Below are 13,507 nucleotides of genomic sequence, written 5' to 3'. Positions count from 1 at the left end.
TGAGTTACCATTTAGTTTCCACAGTGTGTAGAGTGCTGAAGGTTCATTGAGTTACCATTTAGTTTCCACAGTGTGTGGAGTGCTGAAGGTTCATTGAGTTACCATTTAGTTTCCACAGTGTGTGGAGTGCTGAAGGTTCATTGAGTTACCATTTAGTTTCCACAGTGTGTGGAGTGCTGAAGGTTCATTGAGTTACCATATAGTTTCCACAGTGTGTGGAGTGCTGAAGGTTCATTGAGTTACCATTTAGTTTCCACAGTGTGTGGAGTGCTGAAGGTTCATTGAGTTACCATTTAGTTTCCAGTGTGTGGAGTGCTGAAGGTTCATTGAGTTACCATTTAGTTTCCACAGTGTGTGGAGTGCTGAAGGTTCATTGAGTTACCATTTAGTTTCCACAGTGTGTGGAGTGCTGAAGGTTCATTGAGTTACCATTTAGTTTCCACAGTGTGTGGAGTGCTGAAGGTTCATTGAGTTACCATTTAGTTTCCAGTGTGTACAGTGCTGAAGGTTCATTGAGTTACCATTTAGTTTCCACAGTGTGTGGAGTGCTGAAGATTCATTGAGTTACCATTTAGTTTCCACAGTGTGTGGAGTGCTGAAGGTTCATTGAGTTACCATTTAGTTTCCACAGTGTGTGGAGTGCTGAAGGTTCATTGAGTTACCATTTAGTTTCCACAGTGTGTGGAGTGCTGAAGGTTCATTGAGTTACCATTTAGTTTCCAGTGTGTGGAGTGCTGAAGGTTCATTGAGTTACCATTTAGTTTCCACAGTGTGTGGAGTGCTGAAGGTTCATTGAGTTACCATTTAGTTTCCACAGTGTGTGGAGTGCTGAAGGTTCATTGAGTTACCATTTAGTTTCCAGTGTGTAGAGTGCTGAAGGTTCATTGAGTTACCATTTAGTTTCCACAGTGTGTAGAGTGCTGAAGGTTCATTGAGTTACCATTTAGTTTCCACAGTGTGTGGAGTGCTGAAGGTTCATTGAGTTACCATTTAGTTTCCACAGTGTGTGGAGTGCTGAAGGTTCATTGAGTTACCATTTAGTTTCCACAGTGTGTGGAGTGCTGAAGGTTCATTGAGTTACCATTTAGTTTCCACAGTGTGTGGAGTGCTGAAGGTTCATTGAGTTACCATTTAGTTTCCAGTGTGTGGAGTGCTGAAGGTTCATTGAGTTACCATTTAGTTTCCACAGTGTGTGGAGTGCTGAAGGTTCATTGAGTTACCATTTAGTTTCCACAGTGTGTAGAGTGCTGAAGGTTCATTGAGTTACCATTTAGTTTCCACAGTGTGTAGAGTGCTGAAGGTTCATTGAGTTACCATTTAGTTTCCACAGTGTGTGGAGTGCTGAAGGTTCATTGAGTTACCATTTAGTTTCCACAGTGTGTGGAGTGCTGAAGGTTCATTGAGTTACCATTTAGTTTCCACAGTGTGTAGAGTGCTGAAGGTTCATTGAGTTACCATTTAGTTTCCACAGTGTGTGGAGTGCTGAAGGTTCATTGAGTTACCATTTAGTTTCCACAGTGTGTGGAGTGCTGAAGGTTCATTGAGTTACCATTTAGTTTCCACAGTGTGTGGAGTGCTGAAGGTTCATTGAGTTACCATTTAGTTTCCACAGTGTGTGGAGTGCTGAAGGTTCATTGAGTTACCATTTAGTTTCCACAGTGTGTGGAGTGCTGAAGGTTCATTGAGTTACCATTTAGTTTCCAGTGTGTGGAGTGCTGAAGGTTCATTGAGTTACCATTTAGTTTCCACAGTGTGTGGAGTGCTGAAGGTTCATTGAGTTACCATTTAGTTTCCACAGTGTGTGGAGTGCTGAAGGTTCATTGAGTTACCATTTAGTTTCCACAGTGTGTGGAGTGCTGAAGGTTCATTGAGTTACCATTTAGTTTCCAGTGTGTACAGTGCTGAAGGTTCATTGAGTTACCATTTAGTTTCCACAGTGTGTGGAGTGCTGAAGGTTCATTGAGTTACCATTTAGTTTCCACAGTGTGTGGAGTGCTGAAGGTTCATTGAGTTACCATTTAGTTTCCACAGTGTGTGGAGTGCTGAAGGTTCATTGAGTTACCATTTAGTTTCCAGTGTGTGGAGTGCTGAAGGTTCATTGAGTTACCATTTAGTTTCCACAGTGTGTGGAGTGCTGAAGGTTCATTGAGTTACCATTTAGTTTCCACAGTGTGTGGAGTGCTGAAGGTTCATTGAGTTACCATTTAGTTTCCACAGTGTGTGGAGTGCTGAAGGTTCATTGAGTTACCATTTAGTTTCCACAGTGTGTAGAGTGCTGAAGGTTCATTGAGTTACCATTTAGTTTCCAGTGTGTGGAGTGCTGAAGGTTCATTGAGTTACCATTTAGTTTCCAGTGTGTGGAGTGCTGAAGGTTCATTGAGTTACCATTTAGTTTCCAGTGTGTGGAGTGCTGAAGGTTCATTGAGTTACCATTTAGTTTCCACAGTGTGTGGAGTGCTGAAGGTTCATTGAGTTACCATTTAGTTTCCAGTGTGTGGAGTGCTGAAGGTTCATTGAGTTACCATTTAGTTTCCACAGTGTGTAGAGTGCTGAAGGTTCATTGAGTTACCATTTAGTTTCCACAGTGTGTGGAGTGCTGAAGGTTCATTGAGTTACCATTTCGTTTCCAGTGTGTAGAGTGCTGAAGGTTCATTGAGTTACCATTTCGTTTCCAGTGTATAGAGTGCTGAAGGTTCATTGAGTTACCATTTAGTTTCCACAGTGTGTGGAGTGCTGAAGGTTCATTGAGTTACCATTTAGTTTCCACAGTGTGTGGAGTGCTGAAGGTTCATTGAGTTACCATTTAGTTTCCAGTGTGTGGAGTGCTGAAGGTTCATTGAGTTACCATTTAGTTTCCAGTGTGTGGAGTGCTGAAGGTTCATTGAGTTACCATTTAGTTTCCAGTGTGTGGAGTGCTGTCAGTGATATGTTGAATTTAAATGATGGTGTGTTTTTTAAATGTTGATGTAGCCTAAATACTAATGCTTCCTGACTTGTGTCCAGTCAGCAGACGTGTCCGACCAGATCCTTCGGGTGGTGGCCCGGTCCAGTCGACTAGAGGAACTGGTTCTGGACAACGCCGGACTCACTAGGTGACTACCCTCCTTTATATTGCTTGTTCTCGTTCTCTCTGTCTCTCTCTCTCTTTCTCTCTGCTGCCTCCTTCTCTCCGTATCAACCCTGGTGCCTGGAACACTTTACTCTACTTGTCTCTCTCTCTGTTTCTCTCTCTCTGTTTCTCGCTGTGTGAGGTTTGTCAGAAACAGTTGTCTCTGTGTGGCACCAGTGGACCTGACACAGCAGACTCAGAGTTAGTTAAACAGTAAATCACAATGTGCTGTTGTAATCTCTCTCTGTAAGTAACACACATACTGTAGTAGATATCTGACTGGTTTTATCTGACGTAATGTTTAATCTCTCTCTCTCTCTCTCTCTCTCTCTCTCTCTCTCTCTCTCTCTCTCTCTCTGTCTCTCTCTCTCTGTAAGTAACACACATACTGTAGTAGATATCTGACTAGTTTTATCTGACGTAATGTTTAATCTCTCTCTCTCTCTCTCTCTCTCTCTCTCTCTCTCTCTTCGTCTCTCTCTCTCTCTCTTCGTCTCTCTCTCTCCGTCTCTCTCTCTCTCTCTCTCTCTCTCTCTCTCTCTCTCTCTGTAAGTAACACACATACTGTAGTAGATATCTGACTGGTTTTATCTGACGTAATGTTTAATCTCTCTCTCTCTCTCTCTCTCTCTCTCTCTCTCTCTCTCTCGCTCTCTCTCTCTGTGTAACACACATACTGTAGTAGATATCTGACGTAATGTTTCATCTCTGTCTCTCTCTCTGTCTCTCTCTCTCTCTCTCTCTCTCTCTCTCTCTCTCTCTCTCTCTCTGTGTAAGTAACACACATACTGTAGTAGATATCTGACTGGTTTTATCTGACGTAATGTTTCATCTCTCTCTCTCTCTCTCTCTCTCTCTCTCTCTCTCTCTCTGTAAGTAACACACATACTGTAGTAGATATCTGACTGGTTTTATCTGACGTAATGTTTCTCTCTCTCTCTCTCTCTCTCTCTCTCTCTCTGTCTCTCTCTCTCTCTCTCTCTCTCTCTCTCTGGAAGTAACACACATACTGTAGTAGATATCTGACTGGTTTTATCTGACGTAATGTTTCATCTCTCTCTCTCTCTCTCTCTCTCTCTCTCTCTGTAAGTAACACACATACTGTAGTAGATATCTGACTGGTTTTATCTGACGTAATGTTTCCTCCCTCTCTACAAAGGGATTTTGCTCAGAAGCTGGCGAATGCCCTCTCCCATAACCCCAACTCAGGACTCCACACTGTGAACCTTGCCAATAACCCACTGGAGGATCGAGGTATGACTCTACTGCCCTCCTCTACTTTATGTAACATTTATACTGAGACCTAGGTCTCTTTTTCAAATGGGCACTGTATAATACAACATAAATATACACATTTACACCAAATCTATACAGTACCAGTCAAAAGTTTGGACACACCTACTCATTCCAGGGTTTTTCTTTATTTTTGTACTATTTTCTACATTGTAGAATAATAGTGAGGACATCAACACTATGAAATAACACATATGGAATCATGTAGTAACCAGAAAAGTGTTAAATATACTTTCTATTTTAGATTCTTCAAAGTAGCCACTCTTTGCCTTGACGACACCATTACACACTCTAAAACGTTTAACTGGTAGTGTATATATCAGTACTAGTATAGCCCCTCTGAATCTAAAGTATTTGAGATAACCTAGATACCGTTTCCTTTATCTTCAGTTAGTCTCTATGGCACAATACAGTACATACAGCAGACTTTAGAATCACTGGACATGAAGGACCACAATTTAATTTCATAGCTCAATCTCACTCACTTTCCCTCAGCAGAGAGCTGCTTCTGAGTACTAGTATGGCCCCTCTAAATCTATCACTCAGCAGAGAGCTGCTTCTGAGTACTAGTATGGCCCCTCTAAATCTATCACTCAGCAGAGAGAGCTGCTTCTGAGTACTAGTATGGCCCCTCTAAATCTATCACTCAGCAGAGAGCTGCTTCTGAGTACTAGTATGGCCCCTCTAAATCTATCACTCAGCAGAGAGAGCTGCTTCTGAGTACTAGTATGGCCCCTCTAAATCTATCACTCAGCAGAGAGAGCTGCTTCTGAGTACTAGTATGGCCCCTCTAAATCTATCACTCAGCAGAGAGCTGCTTCTGAGTACTAGTATGGCCCCTCTAAATCTATCACTCAGCAGAGAGAGCTGCTTCTGAGTACTAGTATGGCCCCTCTAAATCTATCACTCAGCAGAGAGCTGCTTCTGAGTACTAGTATGGCCCCTCTAAATCTATCACTCAGCAGAGAGAGCTGCTTCTGAGTACTAGTATGGCCCCTCTAAATCTATCACTCAGCAGAGAGCTGCTTCTGAGTACTAGTATGGCCCCTCTAAATCTATCACTCAGCAGAGAGCTGCTTCTGAGTACTAGTATGGCCCCTCTAAATCTATTTAAATTGGAGTCCCTTTGCCCTTGATCAAATATTACACTCTTTCAGATTATTGTGAAGTTGAATATCTGAGGTGATTCAGTGAGTTTCTTTTGTCATGTAGCTGACTCATTCCATTGAGAATATTTAATGCATTTGATAGTATTTCCCCGTCGTTCATGATAGTGTCTGTGACTCTCTGTACTGTTGTGTTGTTGAAGTATAGAGACGTAGAGTTAACAGAATGTTCTGGACTAGAATAGAACTCTTGGAATGTTTCCACTGAACTATGAGAGCAGGTTAAACATCACCTCTAAACCTGTGGTGTCTTTTCAACTCACATCAATTAAAGAGACGCCAAATATTCTGCGTCTCTCAGATTTTCTAGCAGATTTGTCCTCATGTAACATGTATCGTCAAGAGACAGTTGAGTTGTCTTTACACAAATGCTAACCGGCCTGCATTAGAATGAACACTGAGTGTTTGTGTGGACAGAACTGTAGTCTTCCTTCCCATGAATCTCCCCGCGGCAAGTCAGGGAAAATGAAGGCAGTGAATTGAAATCCCCAGTCTGTCTGATATCATGGTACTGTATTGCCAAATGACTAAGTGTTGTTTTCCATTCTGCTGTTTTCTCCAGGAATCACCTCCCTGGGAGCACAGTTTGCCAAACTCCCTGAGGGACTCAAGCATTTAAACTTTTCCAAAACCTCATTGTCACCCAAAGGTAATGACTGGAGTTTCTCACATTCTGGCATTTGCATGGAAACTTGTATTCAGCTTCCAGACCATTAACCACAGACAGTTAGTTCTCTAATGTTCACAATCCACAGGGCTGCTTGCTGGGAAATCATTTCCCTTTTTCATGTATGAGAGAGATATGACAACAATCAGGTTTGCATGACTTATGTTGTTGTTTATATTGTTGTTTATGTTGTTGTTTATGTTGTTGTTTATATTGTTTATAATGTTGTTGATATTGTTGTCTATATTGTTGTTTAGATTGTTGTTAGGTTCAAAGTATTCACCAAAGGTTAAAGCACATTATAAACTGGGTGGTTCCAGCCCTGTATGCTGATTGGCTGAAAGCCATAGTATATTTAAGTAATATATGGCCAATATACCACAGCTACGGGCTTTTCATAGGCACAGCCCTTAGTCGTGGTATATTGACCATACACCACAAACCCCAGAGGTGCCTTGTTGCTGTTATAAACTGGTTACCAATGTAATTAGAGCAGTACAAATAAATGTTTTGTCATACCCGTGGTATATGGTCTGATACACCACGGCTGTCAGCCAATCAGCATCCCACGGCTAAGGGATACTCATGTTGTTTCTATAGTAGGACTGACCCCAATTAGTCCACTGGTCTATAGTTAACCTGCTGGTTAGAGATACTCATGTTGTTTCTATAGTAGGACTGACCCCAATTAGTCCACTGGTCTATAGTTAACCTGCTGGTTAGAGATACTCATGTTGTTTCTATAGTAGGACTGACCCCAATTAGTCCACTGGTCTATAGTTAACCTGCTGGTTAGAGATACTCATGTTGTTTCTATAGTAGGACTGACCCCAATTAGTCCACTGGTCTATAGTTAACCTGCTGGTTAGAGATACTCATGTTGTTTCTATAGTAGGACTGACCCCAATTAGTCCACTGGTCTATAGTTAACCTGCTGGTTAGAGATACTCATGTTGTTTCTATAGTAGGACTGACCCCAATTAGTCCACTGGTCTATAGTTAACCTGCTGGTTAGAGATACTCATGTTGTTTCTATAGTAGGACTGACCCCAATTAGTCCACTGGTCTATAGTTAACCTGCTGGTTAGAGATACTCATGTTGTTTCTATAGTAGGACTGACCCCAATTAGTCCACTGGTCTATAGTTAACCTGCTGGTTAGAGATACTCATGTTGTTTCTATAGTAGGACTGACCCCAATTAGTCCACTGGTCTATAGTTAACCTGCTGGTTAGAGATACTCATGTTGTTTCTATAGTAGGACTGACCCCAATTAGTCCACTGGTCTATAGTTAACCTGCTGGTTAGAGATACTCATGTTGTTTCTATAGTAGGACTGACCCCAATTAGTCCACTGGTCTATAGTTAACCTGCTGGTTAGAGATACTCATGTTGTTTCTATAGTAGGACTGACCCCAATTAGTCCACTGGTCTATAGTTAACCTGCTGGTTAGAGATACTCATGTTGTTTCTATAGTAGGACTGACCCCAATTAGTCCACTGGTCTATAGTTAACCTGCTGGTTAGAGATACTCATGTTGTTTCTATAGTAGGACTGACCCCAATTAGTCCACTGGTCTATAGTTAACCTGCTGGTTAGAGATACTCATGTTGTTTCTATAGTAGGACTGACCCCAATTAGTCCACTGGTCTATAGTTAACCTGCTGGTTAGAGATACTCATGTTGTTTCTATAGTAGGACTGACCCCAATTAGTCCACTGGTCTATAGTTAACCTGCTGGTTAGAGATACTCATGTTGTTTCTATAGTAGGACTGACCCCAATTAGTCCACTGGTCTATAGTTAACCTGCTGGTTAGAGATACTCATGTTGTTTCTATAGTAGGACTGACCCCAATTAGTCCACTGGTCTATAGTTAACCTGCTGGTTAGAGATACTCATGTTGTTTCTATAGTAGGACTGACCCCAATTAGTCCACTGGTCTATAGTTAACCTGCTGGTTAGAGATACTCATGTTGTTTCTATAGTAGGACTGACCCCAATTAGTCCACTGGTCTATAGTTAACCTGCTGGTTAGAGATACTCATGTTGTTTCTATAGTAGGACTGACCCCAATTAGTCCACTGGTCTATAGTTAACCTGCTGGTTAGAGATACTCATGTTGTTTCTATAGTAGGACTGACCCCAATTAGTCCACTGGTCTATAGTTAACCTGCTGGTTAGAGATACTCATGTTGTTTCTATAGTAGGACTGACCCCAATTAGTCCACTGGTCTATAGTTAACCTGCTGGTTAGAGATACTCATGTTGTTTCTATAGTAGGACTGACCCCAATTAGTCCACTGGTCTATAGTTAACCTGCTGGTTAGAGATACTCATGTTGTTTCTATAGTAGGACTGACCCCAATTAGTCCACTGGTCTATAGTTAACCTGCTGGTTAGAGATACTCATGTTGTTTCTATAGTAGGACTGACCCCAATTAGTCCACTGGTCTATAGTTAACCTGCTGGTTAGAGATACTCATGTTGTTTCTATAGTAGGACTGACCCCAATTAGTCCACTGGTCTATAGTTAACCTGCTGGTTAGAGATACTCATGTTGTTTCTATAGTAGGACTGACCCCAATTAGTCCACTGGTCTATAGTTAACCTGCTGGTTAGAGATACTCATGTTGTTTCTATAGTAGGACTGACCCCAATTAGTCCACTGGTCTATAGTTAACCTGCTGGTTAGAGATACTCATGTTGTTTCTATAGTAGGACTGACCCCAATTAGTCCACTGGTCTATAGTTAACCTGCTGGTTAGAGATACTCATGTTGTTTCTATAGTAGGACTGACCCCAATTAGTCCACTGGTCTATAGTTAACCTGCTGGTTAGAGATACTCATGTTGTTTCTATAGTAGGACTGACCCCAATTAGTCCACTGGTCTATAGTTAACCTGCTGGTTAGAGATACTCATGTTGTTTCTATAGTAGGACTGACCCCAATTAGTCCACTGGTCTATAGTTAACCTGCTGGTTAGAGATACTCATGTTGTTTCTATAGTAGGACTGACCCCAATTAGTCCACTGGTCTATAGTTAACCTGCTGGTTAGAGATACTCATGTTGTTTCTATAGTAGGACTGACCCCAATTAGTCCACTGGTCTATAGTTAACCTGCTGGTTAGAGATACTCATGTTGTTTCTATAGTAGGACTGACCCCAATTAGTCCACTGGTCTATAGTTAACCTGCTGGTTAGAGATACTCATGTTGTTTCTATAGTAGGACTGACCCCAATTAGTCCACTGGTCTATAGTTAACCTGCTGGTTAGAGATACTCATGTTGTTTCTATAGTAGGACTGACCCCAATTAGTCCACTGGTCTATAGTTAACCTGCTGGTTAGAGATACTCATGTTGTTTCTATAGTAGGACTGACCCCAATTAGTCCACTGGTCTATAGTTAACCTGCTGGTTAGAGATACTCATGTTGTTTCTATAGTAGGACTGACCCCAATTAGTCCACTGGTCTATAGTTAACCTGCTGGTTAGAGATACTCATGTTGTTTCTATAGTAGGACTGACCCCAATTAGTCCACTGGTCTATAGTTAACCTGCTGGTTAGAGATACTCATGTTGTTTCTATAGTAGGACTGACCCCAATTAGTCCACTGGTCTATAGTTAACCTGCTGGTTAGAGATACTCATGTTGTTTCTATAGTAGGACTGACCCCAATTAGTCCACTGGTCTATAGTTAACCTGCTGGTTAGAGATACTCATGTTGTTTCTATAGTAGGACTGACCCCAATTAGTCCACTGGTCTATAGTTAACCTGCTGGTTAGAGATACTCATGTTGTTTCTATAGTAGGACTGACCCCAATTAGTCCACTGGTCTATAGTTAACCTGCTGGTTAGAGATACTCATGTTGTTTCTATAGTAGGACTGACCCCAATTAGTCCACTGGTCTATAGTTAACCTGCTGGTTAGAGATACTCATGTTGTTTCTATAGTAGGACTGACCCCAATTAGTCCACTGGTCTATAGTTAACCTGCTGGTTAGAGATACTCATGTTGTTTCTATAGTAGGACTGACCCCAATTAGTCCACTGGTCTATAGTTAACCTGCTGGTTAGAGATACTCATGTTGTTTCTATAGTAGGACTGACCCCAATTAGTCCACTGGTCTATAGTTAACCTGCTGGTTAGAGATACTCATGTTGTTTCTATAGTAGGACTGACCCCAATTAGTCCACTGGTCTATAGTTAACCTGCTGGTTAGAGATACTCATGTTGTTTCTATAGTAGGACTGACCCCAATTAGTCCACTGGTCTATAGTTAACCTGCTGGTTAGAGATACTCATGTTGTTTCTATAGTAGGACTGACCCCAATTAGTCCACTGGTCTATAGTTAACCTGCTGGTTAGAGATACTCATGTTGTTTCTATAGTAGGACTGACCCCAATTAGTCCACTGGTCTATAGTTAACCTGCTGGTTAGAGATACTCATGTTGTTTCTATAGTAGGACTGACCCCAATTAGTCCACTGGTCTATAGTTAACCTGCTGGTTAGAGATACTCATGTTGTTTCTATAGTAGGACTGACCCCAATTAGTCCACTGGTCTATAGTTAACCTGCTGGTTAGAGATACTCATGTTGTTTCTATAGTAGGACTGACCCCAATTAGTCCACTGGTCTATAGTTAACCTGCTGGTTAGAGATACTCATGTTGTTTCTATAGTAGGACTGACCCCAATTAGTCCACTGGTCTATAGTTAACCTGCTGGTTAGAGATACTCATGTTGTTTCTATAGTAGGACTGACCCCAATTAGTCCACTGGTCTATAGTTAACCTGCTGGTTAGAGATACTCATGTTGTTTCTATAGTAGGACTGACCCCAATTAGTCCACTGGTCTATAGTTAACCTGCTGGTTAGAGATACTCATGTTGTTTCTATAGTAGGACTGACCCCAATTAGTCCACTGGTCTATAGTTAACCTGCTGGTTAGAGATACTCATGTTGTTTCTATAGTAGGACTGACCCCAATTAGTCCACTGGTCTATAGTTAACCTGCTGGTTAGAGATACTCATGTTGTTTCTATAGTAGGACTGACCCCAATTAGTCCACTGGTCTATAGTTAACCTGCTGGTTAGAGATACTCATGTTGTTTCTATAGTAGGACTGACCCCAATTAGTCCACTGGTCTATAGTTAACCTGCTGGTTAGAGATACTCATGTTGTTTCTATAGTAGGACTGACCCCAATTAGTCCACTGGTCTATAGTTAACCTGCTGGTTAGAGATACTCATGTTGTTTCTATAGTAGGACTGACCCCAATTAGTCCACTGGTCTATAGTTAACCTGCTGGTTAGAGATACTCATGTTGTTTCTATAGTAGGACTGACCCCAATTAGTCCACTGGTCTATAGTTAACCTGCTGGTTAGAGATACTCATGTTGTTTCTATAGTAGGACTGACCCCAATTAGTCCACTGGTCTATAGTTAACCTGCTGGTTAGAGATACTCATGTTGTTTCTATAGTAGGACTGACCCCAATTAGTCCACTGGTCTATAGTTAACCTGCTGGTTAGAGATACTCATGTTGTTTCTATAGTAGGACTGACCCCAATTAGTCCACTGGTCTATAGTTAACCTGCTGGTTAGAGATACTCATGTTGTTTCTATAGTAGGACTGACCCCAATTAGTCCACTGGTCTATAGTTAACCTGCTGGTTAGAGATACTCATGTTGTTTCTATAGTAGGACTGACCCCAATTAGTCCACTGGTCTATAGTTAACCTGCTGGTTAGAGATACTCATGTTGTTTCTATAGTAGGACTGACCCCAATTAGTCCACTGGTCTATAGTTAACCTGCTGGTTAGAGATACTCATGTTGTTTCTATAGTAGGACTGACCCCAATTAGTCCACTGGTCTATAGTTAACCTGCTGGTTAGAGATACTCATGTTGTTTCTATAGTAGGACTGACCCCAATTAGTCCACTGGTCTATAGTTAACCTGCTGGTTAGAGATACTCATGTTGTTTCTATAGTAGGACTGACCCCAATTAGTCCACTGGTCTATAGTTAACCTGCTGGTTAGAGATACTCATGTTGTTTCTATAGTAGGACTGACCCCAATTAGTCCACTGGTCTATAGTTAACCTGCTGGTTAGAGATACTCATGTTGTTTCTATAGTAGGACTGACCCCAATTAGTCCACTGGTCTATAGTTAACCTGCTGGTTAGAGATACTCATGTTGTTTCTATAGTAGGACTGACCCCAATTAGTCCACTGGTCTATAGTTAACCTGCTGGTTAGAGATACTCATGTTGTTTCTATAGTAGGACTGACCCCAATTAGTCCACTGGTCTATAGTTAACCTGCTGGTTAGAGATACTCATGTTGTTTCTATAGTAGGACTGACCCCAATTAGTCCACTGGTCTATAGTTAACCTGCTGGTTAGAGATACTCATGTTGTTTCTATAGTAGGACTGACCCCAATTAGTCCACTGGTCTATAGTTAACCTGCTGGTTAGAGATACTCATGTTGTTTCTATAGTAGGACTGACCCCAATTAGTCCACTGGTCTATAGTTAACCTGCTGGTTAGAGATACTCATGTTGTTTCTATAGTAGGACTGACCCCAATTAGTCCACTGGTCTATAGTTAACCTGCTGGTTAGAGATACTCATGTTGTTTCTATAGTAGGACTGACCCCAATTAGTCCACTGGTCTATAGTTAACCTGCTGGTTAGAGATACTCATGTTGTTTCTATAGTAGGACTGACCCCAATTAGTCCACTGGTCTATAGTTAACCTGCTGGTTAGAGATACTCATGTTGTTTCTATAGTAGGACTGACCCCAATTAGTCCACTGGTCTATAGTTAACCTGCTGGTTAGAGATACTCATGTTGTTTCTATAGTAGGACTGACCCCAATTAGTCCACTGGTCTATAGTTAACCTGCTGGTTAGAGATACTCATGTTGTTTCTATAGTAGGACTGACCCCAATTAGTCCACTGGTCTATAGTTAACCTGCTGGTTAGAGATACTCATGTTGTTTCTATAGTAGGACTGACCCCAATTAGTCCACTGGTCTATAGTTAACCTGCTGGTTAGAGATACTCATGTTGTTTCTATAGTAGGACTGACCCCAATTAGTCCACTGGTCTATAGTTAACCTGCTGGTTAGAGATACTCATGTTGTTTCTATAGTAGGACTGACCCCAATTAGTCCACTGGTCTATAGTTAACCTGCTGGTTAGAGATACTCATGTTGTTTCTATAGTAGGACTGACCCCAATTAGTCCACTGGTC

The 13,507-nt window shown here is 41.5% G+C and overlaps 1 protein-coding gene across 4 annotated transcripts in view; it reads left to right on the top strand.

Annotated features, from left to right (window-relative positions):
- Window positions 1–13,507, top strand: part of LOC106572945 (F-actin-uncapping protein LRRC16A) — a 190,037-nt gene that overhangs the window by 34,572 nt on the left and 141,958 nt on the right. For 3 of the 4 annotated variants that reach the window (XM_082959202.1, XM_082959203.1, XM_082959204.1), the window contains exons 1-2: window positions 4,225–4,363; window positions 6,131–6,217. In XM_082959202.1, the coding sequence (XP_082815328.1) occupies window positions 4,246–4,363; window positions 6,131–6,217 (205 nt within the window). In that variant the 5' untranslated portion in view covers window positions 4,225–4,245. Of the gene's footprint in view, window positions 1–3,003; window positions 3,093–4,224; window positions 4,364–6,130; window positions 6,218–13,507 lie in introns of those variants that run through there. The other variant, XM_082959205.1, reaches the window with a different exon arrangement.

This window comes from Salmo salar, chromosome 02, assembly GCF_965601325.2.
Source record: "Salmo salar chromosome 02, fSalSal1, whole genome shotgun sequence".
Classification (NCBI taxonomy): Eukaryota; Metazoa; Chordata; class Actinopteri; order Salmoniformes; family Salmonidae; genus Salmo; species Salmo salar.
This window is presented reverse-complemented; position numbering and strand designations above follow the sequence as displayed.